The 16,137-nt window shown below is 48.7% G+C and overlaps 1 protein-coding gene across 2 annotated transcripts in view; it reads left to right on the top strand.

The window, feature by feature from the left end:
- The window catches only part of LOC137631246 (Golgi to ER traffic protein 4 homolog), a 445,029-nt gene that overhangs the window by 408,445 nt on the left and 20,447 nt on the right, over positions 1–16,137 (top strand). For both annotated transcript variants that reach the window (XR_011041887.1, XM_068363031.1), the window contains exons 6-7: positions 10,770–10,916; positions 11,053–11,204. Coding sequence is in view for 1 of the 2 variants with exons in the window: in XM_068363031.1 (XP_068219132.1) it covers positions 10,770–10,916; positions 11,053–11,204 (299 nt within the window). In the remaining variant the exon portion in view is untranslated. The remainder of the gene's footprint in view (positions 1–10,769; positions 10,917–11,052; positions 11,205–16,137) is intronic.

Here is a 16,137-nt window from a genome sequence, read left to right as displayed (position 1 = left end):
GACTTGCTGGTGCTCGACACAAAGGAGATCGCAGACCCTGCAGTCATAGAAACAGTCCGTAACGCCAAGCAGATTGGCCAAGACCAGTTTGAAGCATTCTCAAAGGAATGCATCGTGGACAGAACCAAGTCCATTGAGGTGGCAATCCACCGGAACAAGCTACCACTGTTTGCGACCAAGAGAGGACCCAATATACCCAAAGGAAAAGAACAGGTCAAATCTCTGAAGAATGATGTTGCGCTCTTCGCACGATTATATATCGGCTGCCAGACCCGTGATGGGAATCTAGAAGAGTTCTTCAGGCATGAAAATCAGCAATGCCCTCCAGCTTTATCTGACGGAGGGAGACTGTACCTAGGGAGCAAGAGTGACTTACTGGTGTGCCTTGAAGGCCATGCTGAGCCTCAGTTTGAAGCTCCTACTGTCACTGCTGTTGTCCTCGATGGAGCAGTAATCGTACAGATGTTGAAGCCGGGTACTGCCAACACGTTCGAGGAATATGCACAGCAAGTGTTCATCCCATACGTTGTACAACGTTTCCAACATGTATCACGTCTTGACCTTGTGTGGGACAGCTACAGAGCAGATTCCCTGAAGGCATCAACCAGAGAACAGCGTGGAAAGGGAGTACGTCGGCGTGTTGTCGACTCAGCAGTCATACCAGGAAATTGGCAAAGTTTCCTGCGAGTTGATAGCAACAAAGTGGAGCTCTTCAGCTACCTCTCCACCATGCTTGCAGAGTCCTTTCAAGAAGAAGGCAAGGAACTGGTCGTCACTGATGGGGAGCAGGTGATCTGTGTTCCACAGCAAGAGGATGTCAACTCACTCGCACCATGCAACCAAGAAGAGGCAGACACCCGCATGATGCTACATGTAGCACATGCTGCACAACATGGTCACCACCAGATACAGGTTCGAACAGTAGACAGTGACGTCGTGGTCCTAGCAGTGATGGTAGTCCAGAAACTACCAGCTGGAGACGAACTCTGGGTAGCCTTTGGGACAGGCAAGAACTACCGCTACATTGTAGCCCATGAAATAGCTTCCTCCCTTGGTCCAGAGAAGGCATGTGCTCTTCCAATGTTTCATGCCATCACAGGGTGTGATACTGTGTCAGCCTTCGTCGGACATGGGAAGAAATCTGCCTGGGCAACATGGAACACGCTGCCAGAACTCACTGATGCCCTGCTGAGTCTGGCAAATGCACCCACAAGCATCCAAGAGGATACAATGCATGTCATCGAGAGGTTTGTCATACTCCTGTATGACCGCACAAGCAAATGCAAGGACGTCAACAAGGCGAGAAAGCAGCTCTTTGCAAAGACGAACTCTGTTCAGAACATCCCGCCAACCTACGCTGCTCTGGAGCAGCATGTGAAGAGATCTGCCCTTCAGGGTGGTCATGTCTGGGGCCAGGCATTGGTACCAACGCCCGTGCTCCCTCCACCAACAGACTGGGGCTGGCATCGGAGTGATGATGGGCTCTACACACCACTCTGGACCACACTCCCTGAGGCATCCAAGGCCTGCTATGAGCTGGTGTCTTGCGGATGCAAGAAAGGCTGCAAAAACCGCTGCAAGTGCAAGAACGCTTCACTGCAATGCACTGGTCTATGTTTCTGTGAAGGCGAATGCCAGTAGATTGGGACAGAAAACTTGCTAACCAACATTATGATCTGTAGACATTCATAATTCTGGTGACCAGATTTGAAAAGTTCGGAATCATAATTAACATAGTGTGGCAAAATCTACGTTATTGTATTACATGTATGTACTGCAGGATTACACAAGTACTGTGCCTAGAGACTGGGCTTTTGGTCGACTATATAACTACAATCTGACCATACTGTAAACTTCCCGTACTCTGTGTATTATTTTGACTAGCAATTTTGCCAGCAATTTGAAATAAAAAAGCAACTTGAGCAATTAAAGTGTGTTCCTGAAATCAGGTACTGGTTATTAGAGGTATTATGTCATTGAGTATTGAAATCTTCATCAAATGTCCACTTTTTCCACAAAATGGCGGCCAGTTTGGGGGCCATTTTTGAGAAGATTCATCTAAATATCTGTTAAACATTTATTGATGTTAATTCTGATGTAAAAAAAGGGAATTTTGGCCCATCTAGCACCAAACTAACGACACATAATGAAGTCTATGTAATGACGCTAATGTTAAATGGCGGCCATTTTGAACAATGGCCGCCATATCTTCCTAAGGGCTAATCTTGAATGCCTCCATATCCAAAAATGTTTAGAATATATTAATCTACATGTGTGCCAATTTTGGTGCTTTTAGACCAATTTGAACAATTGGTCTGCTATGCCGCTGTACTAATGGAGCATCTTTCAGTGACGCAGTTCCTACAGTGGGGATGTTGAAGCATCAGACCTTCTTCTCAGCCCCTTACCTGCAAGGCATGACCCACAGGAGGCTCGATACGTTTCTATCGGCCTTGTGGTGGCTTCACAACAGCTGGTCTAAACCTCAGGCTCCTTGATGGACAAGTAGCAGAAGGTTGATGGCATTGTTACCTGGTGTTAGTCTGCATGAATGAAAAGATCTGTCTGGCCCTTATTCTTTTCTTCATCCTCTCCTCCCACGGAGAAAGCAGTATCCTGGGTTCTCTGCACAGCTGACCTCAAACCACTGCAGGTAGACCATGCTTCCTTGTGTTCCTAGTATTAGGTGTAATACTGTCATGTCCCCATACCCTGACGAGGTGGTATTGGGAGAGTCCTAGCCTGGATTTCCTTCTGAGGGACTCCAGGGCAACTGCCTGGGACAAGTCACTTTTCACCTTCGCGCACACCTTACGTAGGCCGCGGCAGTTTCACAACCGCCAGCGAGGAGCAGGTATTCCCTATTGTCAGAGTACTTGATCGCTCGAATATGGAATCCCCGGGCAAGCCAAAGCCAGTATGGCCGGGACTTACCACCCTTCCTAAGGGTTAAGTCACCCCATGTAAATAGCGTGGTTTGTATTTCAGTTACGGAACAAATGACAAATTCGTAGGTAATTTGTATTTTTCCTAACTATACAAACCTTAGCTATTTACAGTTATGTGCCCGCCAGCCCTGTCCCCCAAGATAAGTTCTACCTCTAAATAAAGTGGAGTATTCTCCGGTGTGTGTGAGGGGGAGGGGTAGCTAGCCACCCCTCCCTACCCCCTGCTAACTAGCGGAGGGGTAGGAAACCCTCGTTAAAACTTTTATGGCTCGTCGTTCAGCTACGCCGAAGTAATTACCCCATGTAAATAGCTAAGGTTTGTATAGTTAGGAAAAATACAAATTACCTACGAATTTGTCATTTTTTACAAGTCTGTAGAGGTTCCTTACAATATCGAGGGTCTTTATGGCTATTTAAAGATACTTTGTTCCAACACGGAGTACTTACCTCGAACTACTTTCTTAGGAGTATCTGGGATCTCCTTAACCGACCAAGAATTTTGTGTAGTTCCCCCTTTCTCCGTTACCTTGTCGGGGCTCTCCGGGGCGGAAGGATACTCGCCCCGAGGTGACTTGTGGTCAGCGCGCGAGGGTGCGCTGCTAGGTCTGAGTCTTCAGTAAGCGTCTGGTCGCGGCGTAGATATCATCTCGCCGCTCTCTCTCGCTTATCCCGTCCGATCCGCCTTGTGTACCACGTGTTCCTTTGTTTTCCCCATCCCTTGTTCACCACGTGTTCCCTTTGTGTTCCTTATCCTTTCTTTGTGTACTTGTGTTGCTTGCGTGTTCGGTTTTTCTTAATTATGGAATCTCAGCGTCGTTGTCCCGGGCCCAAAGCTGGTAAGTCTTGCGGGGCCTGGCTGTGCAGGACTGATGTCGACCCGCACATGCTGTGCGCCTCGTGTAGGGGTAATAAGTGCTCCCCTGCCTCCATGTGTCCGGAGTGCGAGTCCTGCCCGGAGCTACAGTGGACCTTGTTTGCCACTAAAAAGAAGGCGGCACCCAAACGGTCTCCCAAGAAGGTGGGCCTCACCTCGCCATTGACGTCGCCCTCAGCCCCCTCGGAGAGAGGTTCTCCTTCACCTTCCCCTACCCAGAGTAGGGGACGAGGTAAGTCTGTTGCGGGGAAACGGCCCATTGCCGTTCCCCATGAGTCTGATATCGGGGATTCTGTCTGTGTGGGGCCTACGCAGATGAGTGGGGGGTCTGCTAGTGTGGCGGAAGTGTGTGCCGTGGACGAGGTCCTGGTGCCCGCAAGACCCGTCTCCAGTGAAGACCCGGTGTGGGGGAGGCCTGAAACAGCTCCTACCCCCCCCCCCACATCGTGGCAGTGCTTTACAGGTACAGCGGGTTCCGGGGGCGGCCGTGACAAAGAAAGGAGGGCCACGTGTTCATCGGACCCTAACTCCATTGTTTGGACAGCGCCGAGGACGCCCTTCAGGTCTCCCATGCGACAAGAAGAGGAGTTTGAGGGCTGGTTTGCCTCTCGGGCCACACTTCGCACACCCCTGGCGCCCTCTGCAACGCTTCCGTCGGACTTTATGCAGCCCGTTACCCCGGTATCTAGGCCGAGGGCCCCGAGAAGGGTAGTGGAAGAAACGGAGGACTCCGACAGCTCCTCCTCCTCGTCTTCCTCCTCGGACAGCTCCTCGTCCTACAGCTCTTCCTCGTCGAAGGACTCCAGCGACCGGGACACTAGGAAGAAGAGGAAGAGATCCAGAAGAAGGAAGGCGAGCTCCTACGCAAGGCCCTCGAGGAAGAAGGCGAAATCCACGAGGAGAAGGAGCAAGAAGAAGAGTTCTCTCATGAGGAAGTTTGTCAGAGTGGCTTTTCCCCCTTGCGGGTCGAGCAGGGCGGCTGCCGCTCCAGTGCCTGCCTCGGTGGCCGCTTCCGCTACTTTGCCCAGTGTCTCTTCGGCTCCGCCCGCCCGTCAGGTGCAGCCATTGGCACACTTTCCCTTGCCCTTGCCCGGCAAATCATCGGCTCCATCCGTCCTACGGGGACAACCGCGGATGAAACTCAGCAGCTCGGCTCCCAGCCGCTTTGTCGCACCGGCTCTGTCCAAGTCACGGAAACTGCCGCTGCCACTACTGTCAAGTAGTTCCCTACGGATTTCCCCGGGAGGGGGTAGACCCATGACGGCTACCCCCGCCCCGGCGGCTCCAACCGTTACGGAGACAGCCGCTCCATCAACCCGACAAGAGGGAAGGGATACCTCCACTCCCACGGATCCCTCTGTGTTCGAGGATGCTAGCGACACGGAGGTGCAGGTGGTGGAAGAGTCACTAGACACCAGCGAGTGTTCCCCAGACGAGGTGTCCTCTTACAGGAAGGTTCTGGCCCTAATACGGCACCACCACAGACTGGATGAACCACAGCCTTCATCGTAGCAGGCTTGGCTTTCAAGTTTGGGCAGGATGGTTGACAATCCTGTACAGCAGAAACCATCCTTGACCCTACCCTTAGCGCCCGATGTTGCCCTGGTCATGGAGCACGTCGATCGGTTTGTTGCGGGGCCTAAGAACTCCCTAAGAGCCCAAGGGTCCTTCAAGCTCCTGCCTGGACTGAGGACCCAGAAGAAATTTTATGTGCCAGACGGTCGTCACCCAGGGCCCCGCACGCTGTAAGAAGCCGTCGCAACCTTGAACCAGGGCAACACGGATGAGAGGAGCCTTACTGCCCCAGTGGTTTTCTCACAAGCGGAGGCCGCCATGATGGAGGCCTTCCAGGACATCGTCAACATGACCTCATGGTTGGACTGGTGGGCGTGCACCCTAGCAGGGTTCTAACTAGCGCACGACCTGTCGGTCCCAGAGAACCAGGCCCTGCTGCAAGAACTTATCTGTTCGGGGGGGGGGAGGCAATGAAGTTCCTCACCTTTCAGTCCCTGACCCAGAAGGCAAACTAGGTTCTGAGGAGGAGGGACACAGTACTTAACAGACTGCCCCGTAGACTCCCCAAGCGGGAAGCTAAATTCTTGAGAAATGCACTGGTGTGGGGCGAGACCGTGTTCCCCCTTCAGGCGATGGCTGAGACTTTGGAGAGAGTGGGTAAGTTGAAAAATTCGTCCGAGCCCAGGCAGCCGACGACAAGACGTCCTTCCCACAGGAGGCCATCAGCGGATGGGGCCTACCCGCCTACGCCTCTGGCTAGACAGGAGGCCTCCTCCCCTTCCGGGTACCAATCCCCACGGCCCTCCTGCAGGGGCAGTGCCCCAGCCCAGGCCTCCTTTAGGCCGAAATATTCTGGCTCAAGGAGAGGCCGTTCCAACCGTCTCCCCAGAAGGAGATAGGGAGAGAGGCCCCCTACACCTTCCCACGCCTCAGGTGGGGGGATGCCTCAAACATTATTGGCAAGCATGGTGAGACAACGGTGCGGACCCCTGGACTGTGACAGTTCTCAGAGAGGGATACAGAATTCCCTTCCTGTCGGAACCGCCCCCTCTGATCCCCGAACATTGGGCAGAATGGCTGGCACCCAAGGACCCCGAGAAGAGAGCAGCCCTGCAGGGGGAAGTGGCAGCCATGTTGAGCAAGGGAGCTCTACAACCTGTCCAGAAATCATCCCCAGGATTCTACAGCAGGCTATTCCTGGTGGAGAAAGCTACGGGAGGCTGGAGGCCAGTCATCGACCTCTCGGCCCTGAACAAGTTTGTCAAGAAGACCTCCTTCAATATGGACACGCCGAAGTCGGTGCTTGCAACCTTGAGAGAAGGGGATTTCATGATGTCTCTAGATCTCAAGGATGCTTACTTTCAAATCCCCGTACACCCCTCCAGCAGGAAGTTCCTCAGAGTAAAATGGGGATCCCAATCCCTGCAGTTCAAGACCCTCTGCTTCGGCCTGTCAACAGAACCTCAGGTTTTCACGAGGGTGTTCACCCTGGTATCAGTCTGGGCACACAAACAGGGCATTGGGCTGATCAGATACCTCGACGACTGGTTGCTGCCTTCAGCCTCAGAGGCAGACTTAAAAGAGGAGGGCACAAAACTTCTACAGTTCTGCAGGGACCTAGGGATTACCATCAACCTGGAAAAGTCCCAGTTAGTCCCCACCACCAAGATGACGTACCTAGGGATGGTCCTGGACTCCCAGTTGGCGAAGGCGTTTCCCTCCCAGGAGAGGCTGAACAACCTAGTCCAAGTGATTCGCCCATTTCTAGCAGATACTCCAATGAGAGCCAAGGATTGACAGACTCGTGGGACACCTGGTCTCATTGGAGAAGTTGGTTCCTCAAGGGAGACTCAAGCTGAGGTCAGTCCAGTGGAATCTGAAGGACCTCTGGTCGCCGGGGGAGTCCCCGCAAAATGTAGTCAGGATGACCCTTTCCTCCAAGAACATGCTCCTCTGGTGGTCCGACATGAAGAACACACTGAAAGGGATACTGTTCGCGTCTATTCCTTCGGAGATGCTGCTCTTCACGGACGCATCAAAGGAGGGATGGCGAGCCCATCTACTCATACAGCAGAGGGAAAGTGGTCCCTAGAGGAAAAGACCCTGCATATAAACCTGCTCGAACTCATGGCAGTGCAAAAGGCCCTCGCGACGTTCGCCCATCTTCTTCGGGGAAACTCGGTAGCCCTCATGTGCGACAACGCCACAGTAGTGGCATACATAAAGAAGCAAGGAGGCCTAAGATCAAGAGAACTGTGCACCCTCACAGCTCAAATCCTGGAATGGGCTGAAAAGAACCACATCCTGCTTACAGCCAGGTTCATTCCGGGGAAGAGGAACGTTCTGGCCGACGGCCTCAGCAGGACAGGGCAAGTAGTAGGTTTGGAATGGTCTCTGCACCCACAGGTGGCACGGGAGATTCTCCAGTTGTGGGGCTCACCGGTGATAGACCTGTTCGCCACGAGGCTCAATGCGCAGTTACCCGTGTTCTGTTCTCCGGTGCCAGACCCGACAGTAGCGTTCAAGGACGCCTTCCAGCACTCGTGGGACGGTCTCGATGTGTACGCCTTCCCTCCCTTCGGGATCCTCAGGTAGGTACTCGACAGACTCAGGCAGTCAAGGGCTACAAAGATGACTTTGGTAGCGCCCTGGTGGCCGGAGAGGGAGTGGTTCGCAGATCTGCAGGACCTGGCCACACTCCCTCCATGGCCCCTTCCAGCAAGAGAAGATCTGTTACGTCAACCACACTTCCGAAGGCTGCACGTAAACCCCCAGTGCCTGAGGCTACACGTGTGGAGGTTATCAGGCGCCTGCTAAGGAGAGAAGGATTCTCGGAGAAGACAGCTTCCAGAATGTCGGGGTATCTCTGAAAGTCCTCGTGTGTAGTGGACCACATTCGTGAAGTGGTGTGCCACACAGAATCTGCGGCTCTTAGACGCTTCAGTCCACAGAATTGCAGACTTCCTGGTTCACTTGAGGGACGACCTGGGTCTCCCCATTCAGCCATCAAAGGAGTCCGTGCGGTACTGGGGCAGGTTTTCCAACTCGAGGCATCAACCTAGGGGCGTCTCGACACATCTCCATGCTCATCAGGAGTTTCGAGCAGTCTTGCGCCTCTAGGGTTCCGCAGTGGGACGTGGCCAAGGTACTCAAGGCTCTTTCGAGGCCTCCCTTTGAACCCCTTAAGGACATTCTAGATAAGGATCTCACCCTCAAGGCAGTGTTCTTACTAGCCCTAGCCTCAGCCAAGCGGGTGAGTGAGCTCCACGGCTTGTCCTTCAAAGTCTCGCACTCGAAAGGGTGGAAGGAACTATCATTTAAGTTCTTATCCGAGTTCGTGGCCAAGACCCAAGACCCAGCAGTTGCGGATTTTAGGTTCGAAGAGTTCTCAATTCCAGCGATTCCTCACTCTGATAACCCGGAAGACCTGCTTTTGTGCCCAGTGAGAACAATCAGGAAATACCTCAGTAGGACAGCCAAACTCAGACCAGCCATCAAAAGTTTGCTTGTCTCTTCAGGCCCAGTCAAGAAAGCAGTGTCTAAGAGCACGATCTCTTTCTGGCTGAGGCAAGTTATCAAGAGGTCTTACGACAGGGATGGATCCGCGGTCCCGGGGACCCCGCAACCCTATGATATTAGGGGTTTTAGCACTTCCTTAGCCTTTGACACCAATATGGCAGTGGGCCAAATCATGCGAGCAGGTACTTGGACCAGACAATCCACCTTTACGGCCCATTACCTGAAAGACTGCGAGAAAATCCCTGGACGCCTTCTCCATTGGGCCAGTAATTTCCGCCATGCAACAGGTTTAGTGGTTTAAGGCCCCGGGTAGCCCACGGGAAGTAATAGCAAGTGACACAAGTTCCTCCTTACTCCCTCTTCCCTCGCTACCCCTTTTTTCCCCTTTCCTATCCTCCTTCCATGTGAGATATAGATGCTGTGGAAAACCCTGTCCGGATTATACATAAGGGCGAGTTGTACATAAGGTAGACTTTTGCGTGCTTTTCCCGACTCTCCTACCTTCCACTGGGTCGTCTAGACCTAGCCTCCTATCTAGGTCCCGTGCCCCAGGATGTTAGGGGATATTCCGGCCTGTAAGCCACTCCCTCCTCCCAAAGTATAAGTCTCCTAAGAAAGTAGTTCGAGGTAAGTACTCCGTGTTGGAACAAATCACAAATTTTAAGTAATTTGTATTTTTCCTAACAGTACTTACCTCGAACTACTTTCTGGTTATTGCCCGCCCATCCTGCCCCGAGTATCTTACAGGAGTTCGAGTAATACTTAAACATATGCTTACTGATGGCTCAGACCTAGCAGTGCACCCTCGCACGCTGACCTCGGGTCACCTCGGGGCGAGTATCCTTCCGCCATGGAGCGCCCCGACAAGGTAATGGAGAGAGGGGGAACTACGCAAAATTCTTGGTCAGTTAAGGAGAAGATCCCAGATACTCCTAAGAAAGTAGTTCGAGGTAAGTACTGTTAGGAAAAATACAAATTACTTAAAATATGTGATGTTTTTATTACTAACTTTACTAACTTACTGTCTGTTAGAGTAGGAAACTGAAGGGCTTCAGATTGTCTCCCACCTAAATAGTGTCTGTATACTGTAAATGAATAAGAGATTTTTATACATTGTAGGAACTTACAGAAAATATGAATTCCCTTTTCTGTTGCCAAAATACACTTGTTAAAATTTGGGGGGTCGGGCTCTTCCTCCTTGCATGTCATGATTACTTTTGACTTTGCTACAGGTTTGAGTATTGGTTTAAGTCATGGCACATGTATATATATTGTGAATAGATGCACCCTTGTATTAGGTAGGAAGAATATTTCAATTCTTCATTCTGCAGTTAATTATATTTTTTCATGTGGTAGTATTTTGTTCATTTAACCAATGGATATGTATTGATCAGTGATATTTACTGTATCTACAATACAGAAGGTCCTCAGCTTACAGGCTTGATTGGTTCCAAGAAGCTGTTTGTAAGTAAAATTTTATTAAATTTCGGTCTAGGGTAGGCCTAACCTGAATGCAATGCCTATGATTTCTTGCTACAAAAGTCACCAAATGTTGGATGTCATATGAAATGGATATCAGGTTATTACAATTGTTATTTTGCTTACTGTATTAAATAGTATAATACAGTATTGTATTATTACAGTATTTCTTTATCTTATCTTTGTTATTTTCAGTTAGATTGGTGTTTGTATCTCCGAATGTTTGTGAGTTGAGGACCTTCTGTAATCATTTATACATTACTTGTTTGTCGATGACTTTGAAGCCAGTGTACTTGTCTAATTGACTTTAAAGTATATTTTTTGATTTATATTATATTTCTAACATTTATATCAAGTGTAGAAAATTAAGTCTTTTTGTAATGTTGGTTCATTGAGTATTTCTCTTTACCATATTTTTCCTCCCTCACTTTCAGGTACTTATGTCTACAAAAGAAAGTAGAAGCATCAGAAGTATTTGAAATATACACAAAAAAGCATCCCAACATTACAAAACAACGGGGACCACCATATCTTCTGCCGTTACTTAATTTCCTGTGGCTTTTACTATCAGCAATAGAAACGTATGTCCTTGTGACCTTGAAGTTCTGAGACAAAAAATTGAAATTTATTTATACTACATTTTTTAATATGGATTTAATATTTATGCTGTAAACAACTTTATTTAATAATCAGCCATCTATATATTTCTTAATATAGGGGAAAGGTGATGCAGTTTACTGTATTGTGTGAGCAGTACCAGCCAAGTCTTAAAAGAGATCCATTATATCGAGAATATTTGGATCGAATTGGTCAGCTCTTCTTTAACCTTCCCGCCCCACGACCTCAACATGGGCCTGGGGGAATATTTGGTGAGTACCTATAGAATATTTTTGTAGTAAAAATGGCTGGTTCCAAATGGAATTAAATTGTTTATTATTAAACTTAATGTTTGTTTTCTCAAGTTTCAGGAGAAAAATTAAAATTGAAAAAGGCAACAGTAAGTGGAAAAAATGTATCAAGTAAAATAACTCAACCACAGTAAAAATGTAAACTAATAGGACCAGCCCAAAAAGTGTTTGTTTCCATACTAACAAACCTTCCGTTATTTATTTTGGAGCTGGGGGGAGAGTGGCTGCTCCCCGCACTCTAGTTTTGGGGTGTTTGAATGTGCGTGGATGTAGTACGATAGAGAGTAAAAGATGTGAGATTGGAAGTATGTTTAGAAGTAGAAGGATGGATGTATTGGCCTTGTGTGAGACAAAGATGAAAGGAAAGGGTGAAGTGATGTTTGGTGAAATGTCTGGTAGAGTGTCTGGGATTGAAAGGGGAAGAGCGAGAGAGGGTGTGGCTCTATTGCTGAGCGAATGGATGACAGGTAAAGTAGTGGAATGGAAGGAGATATCATCTAGGTTAATGTGGGTAAGGGTTAGGTTGGGTAGGGAATGTTGGGCGTTTGTCAGTGCGTATGGGCCAGGTAGTGAGAAAAGTGAAGAAGAGCGGAATGATTTCTGGAATGAATTAACTAGGTGTGTAGAAGGACTGGGTAGAAGGAATTATGTAGTTGTCATGGGTGACTTAAATGCTAGAGTGGGCGCTGGAGAGGTAGAAGGTGTCATTGGGAAGTATGGCGTACCAGGTGAAAATGAGAGTGGTGAGAGACTGTTAGATATGTGTGTTGAACAAGAGATGGTAATAAGTGCTAGCTTTTTTAAAAAGAAAGATAAAAATAAGTATACATGGGTAAGAGTGGCAAATGGAAGAGTAGTAGAAAGGGCATTAATGGATTATGTGTTGATAACTAAAAGAATGTTTGGAAGATTGAAAGACGTGCACGTGTTTAGGGGTATGGCTAACGGTATGTCTGATCATTTTTTGGTGGAAGGAAAATTAGTTGTAGCAAAAGAGTGGGGGAATAGAGTAGGTGGATGTAAAAGGGAGGTAGTGAGGGTTGAAGAGCTAATAAAACCGGGGGTAAAAAGCAAATATCAGGAAAGGTTGAAAATAGCATATGTCGAGGTGAGAGTAAGAGAAACTGGTAATTTAGAGGAGGAGTGGAAGTTAGCAAAAGAAAATTTTGTTGGGATTGCAAGTGATGTATGTGGTAAGGTTGTTGGAGGCAGCATGAGGAAATGCAGTGAATGGTGGAATGAAGGAGTGAAGGTAAAAGTGGAAGAGAAAAAGAGGGCTTTTGAAGAATGGCTGCAGAGTAATAGTATAGAGAAGTATGAAAAATATAGAGAGAAAAAGGTGGAAGTAAAGCGCAAGGTACGTGAGGCAAAGAGGGCAGCTGACCTGAGGTGGGGTCAGGGACTGGGTCAGTCATATGAAGAGAATAAGAAGAAGTTTTGGAAAGAAGTGAAGAGAGTAAGGAAGGCTGGCGTAAGAATTGAAGAGACAGTGAAAGATGGAAATGGAAGGTTGTTAAAAGGAGAGGAGGCAAGGAAAAGGTGGGCGGAATATTTTGAAAGTTTGCTGAATGTTGAGGATAATAGGGAGGCAGATATAATTGCTGTTCCAGGTGTTGAGGTGCCAGTGATGGGTGATGAGAATGAGAGAGAGATTACAATAGAGGAAGTGAGGAGAGCACTAGATGAAACGAGAGTAGGAAAAGCATCTGGTATGGATGGTGTGAAAGCTGAGATGTTGAAGGAAGGGGGTGTGACTGTACTTGAATGGTTGGTGAGATTGTTTAATATGTGTTTTGTGTTGTCAATGGTACCAGTAGATTGGGTTTGTGCGTGTATTGTACCACTATATAAGGGTAAGGGAGATGTGCATGAGTGTTGTAATTCAAGAGGTATTAGTTTGTTGAGTGTAGTTGGAAAAGTGTATGGTAGAGTAATGATTAATAGGATTAAGGATAAAACAGAGAATGCAATTTTGGAAGTACAGGGTGGTTTTAGAAGAGGTAGTGGTTGTATGAATCAGATTTTTACAGTTAGGCAGATATGCGAGAAATATTTAGCAAAAGGTAAGGAGGTGTATGTTGCGTTTATGGATCTGGAGAAAGCATATGATAGAGTTGATAGGGAAGCAATGTGGAATGTGATGAGGTTATATTGAGTTGGTGAAAGGTTGTTGCAAGCAGTGAAAAGTTTCTACAAAGGTAGTAAAGCATGTGTTAGAATAGGAAATGAAGTGAGCGATTGGTTTCCAGTGAGAGTGGGGCTGAGACAGGGATGTGTGATGTCGCCGTGGTTGTTTAACTTGTATGTTGATGGAGTGGTGAGAGAGGTGAATGCTCGAGTGCTTGGACGAGGATTAAAACTGGTAGACGAAAATGATCATGAATGGGAGGTAAATCAGTTTGCGGATGATACTGTACTGGTAGCAGACACAGAAGAGAAGCTTGACCGACTAGTGACAGAATTTGGAAGGGTGTGTGAGAGAAGGAAGTTGAGAGTTAATGTGGGTAAGAGTAAGGTTATGAGATGTACGAGAAGGGAAGGTGGTGCAAGGTTGAATGTCATGTTGAATGGAGAGTTACTTGAGGAGGTGGATCAGTTTAAGTACTTGGGGTCTGTTGTTGCAGCAAATGGTGGAGTGGAAGCTGATGTACGTCAGAGAGTGAATGAAGGATGCAAAGTGTTGGGGGCAGTTAAGGGAGTCGTAAAAAATAGAGGGTTGGGCATGAATGTAAAGAGAGTTCTATATGAGAAAGTGATTGTACCAACTGTGATGTATGGATCCGAGTTGTGGGGAATGAAAGTGATGGAGAGACAGAAATTGAATGTGTTTGAGATGAAGTGTCTAAGGAGTATGGCTGGTGTATCTTGAGTAGATAGGGTTAGGAACGAAGTGGTGAGGGTGAGAATGGGTGTAAGAAATGAGTTAGCGGCTAGAGTGGATATGAATGTGTTGAAGTGGTTTGGCCATGTTGAGAGAATGGAAAATGGCTGTCTGCTAAAGAAGGTGATGAATGCAAGAGTTGATGGGAGAAGTACAAGAGGAAGGCCAAGGTTTGGGTGGATGGATGGTGTGAAGAAAGCTCTGGGTGATAGGAGGATAGATGTGAGAGAGGCAAGAGAGCGTGCTAGAAATAGGAATGAATGGCGAGCGATTGTGACGCAGTTCCGGTAGGCCCTGCTGCTTCCTCCGGTGCCTTAGATGACCGCGGAGGTAGCAGCAGTAGGGGATTCAGCATTATGAAGCTTCATCTGTGGTGGAATTGTGGGAGGTTGGGCTGTGGCACCCTAGCAGTACCAGCTGAACTCGGCTGAGTCCCTGGTTAGGCTGGAGGAACGTAGAGAGTAGTCCCCTTTTTGTTTTGTTTCTTTGTTGATGTCGGCTACCCCCCAAAATTGGGGGAAGTGCCTTGGTATATGGATGGATCTTTTGGCGAAGCTGGAAGGTAGCCATTAGACTTAAAGTGTGAGGTGGCAACCCTGCCTAACCTGCCTAAGCGGGTAGGCTGGGGGTGGCTGTGGGTTACCCAGCCACCTCTACATATACTCTCACAGCTGTGAGATACGTTACTTTTTCTTTTGGCTCAGTAGAGAGTGGACGCCTCCTCTCTCTCCTCCCAAGGCTGTCATTGGACATCTTTAATTGCTTTTTCTTTTCAGGTGTGCATGATTTCTTCGGGACGCCTTCATGCGGACCTGTCCTGGATGCGAGGATGCTGCTTACGGTACCTTCGTGTCATCGTTGGATACCAACCCGCATTTTCGGTGTCCTTAGTGTAAGGGCATTGTTGCGAGCAGGATTCGTCCTGCACAGAGTGTAGGGAGCGGCCTGCCTCCCAATGGGAGAAATTTGTATGGTGCATGAGGAAAAAGGCCAAGCGCGATCTTTCTTCCTTAGGGGCAAGGAAAGTGCGGTCTTCTTCATCTCATACCCCCAAATCTCTTTCAAAAGCTCCTTCTCGCTTGTGCTCTTCCGGGGGATGATCGAGTAGGAACGCAGACTGAGTAACTCCTTGGCAACCCTGGGTTACTGGGGGTTAGTTGCTTCCTCTAGAGGAGCAACCTTCACCCCCAGCTGCCGGGGAGCCATTCTCCCTTTTAGATGTATTGCAGGTGTAGCCAACCTTTGGGATTTCGGGACCCCCTTCTAAGGAAGAACTTCTGCATCTCTTTCAGCACGGTGCTAGGAAGGAACCTTCTCCAGAGCCTTCAACATCTCATGCTCTGGAATTGTGCAAAGTCCATCTGTCTCCCTCTCCTGGACCTGCCATGCGTGGACGAAGCTATTGCTCGTATTCGCCCCTCCAATGGCCTCCTGCTGACGACAACCATACTCGCCATCCTGGAACCTTGTCGTCCTGTAACCTCCAACCTTCTGTTTCTTCCCACAGGAACCCATCAGTTGCAGGTGATGGTCTTCTGAGGACCAGCGCTCCTCCCATCAGCAGCGCGAAAGGAGTCTCACCGCTCTCCTCGGAGGCATTCCTCTTCACAAGGAGAAGTCTCGCGATCGCGCCCTACACAATCACGAGTATCCCAGTCTAGACTGAGGTCCAGACGCTCGCGTTCTAGATGTTGACGATCTAGATCACGAGGACAACGCTCTTGCTCGCAACGACGATACTCCCGTTCACGAGGCCGGTGTTCATGCTCACGAGGGGGCGTTCACTAGAACGACATTCACATTCGTGAGGCCAACACTCATGTTCGCGAGCTTGGCAGTCACGACACTCACGTTTGCGAGCTAGGCAGTCTCGACGCTCACGCCTTTTTCGAACGAGATCACAGTCCTTAGAAAAGAAGTCCTTCTGGCCTCTCGTTGGTTGAGTCTGCTATACCATCTAACCTTTCATCAGTCTAGTTCCAAACGGTCGTCTCAGGATAAGATCCCTGCAAT

Source organism: Palaemon carinicauda, chromosome 39, assembly GCF_036898095.1.
Source record: "Palaemon carinicauda isolate YSFRI2023 chromosome 39, ASM3689809v2, whole genome shotgun sequence".
Lineage (NCBI taxonomy): Eukaryota > Metazoa > Arthropoda > Malacostraca > Decapoda > Palaemonidae > Palaemon > Palaemon carinicauda.
This window is presented reverse-complemented; position numbering and strand designations above follow the sequence as displayed.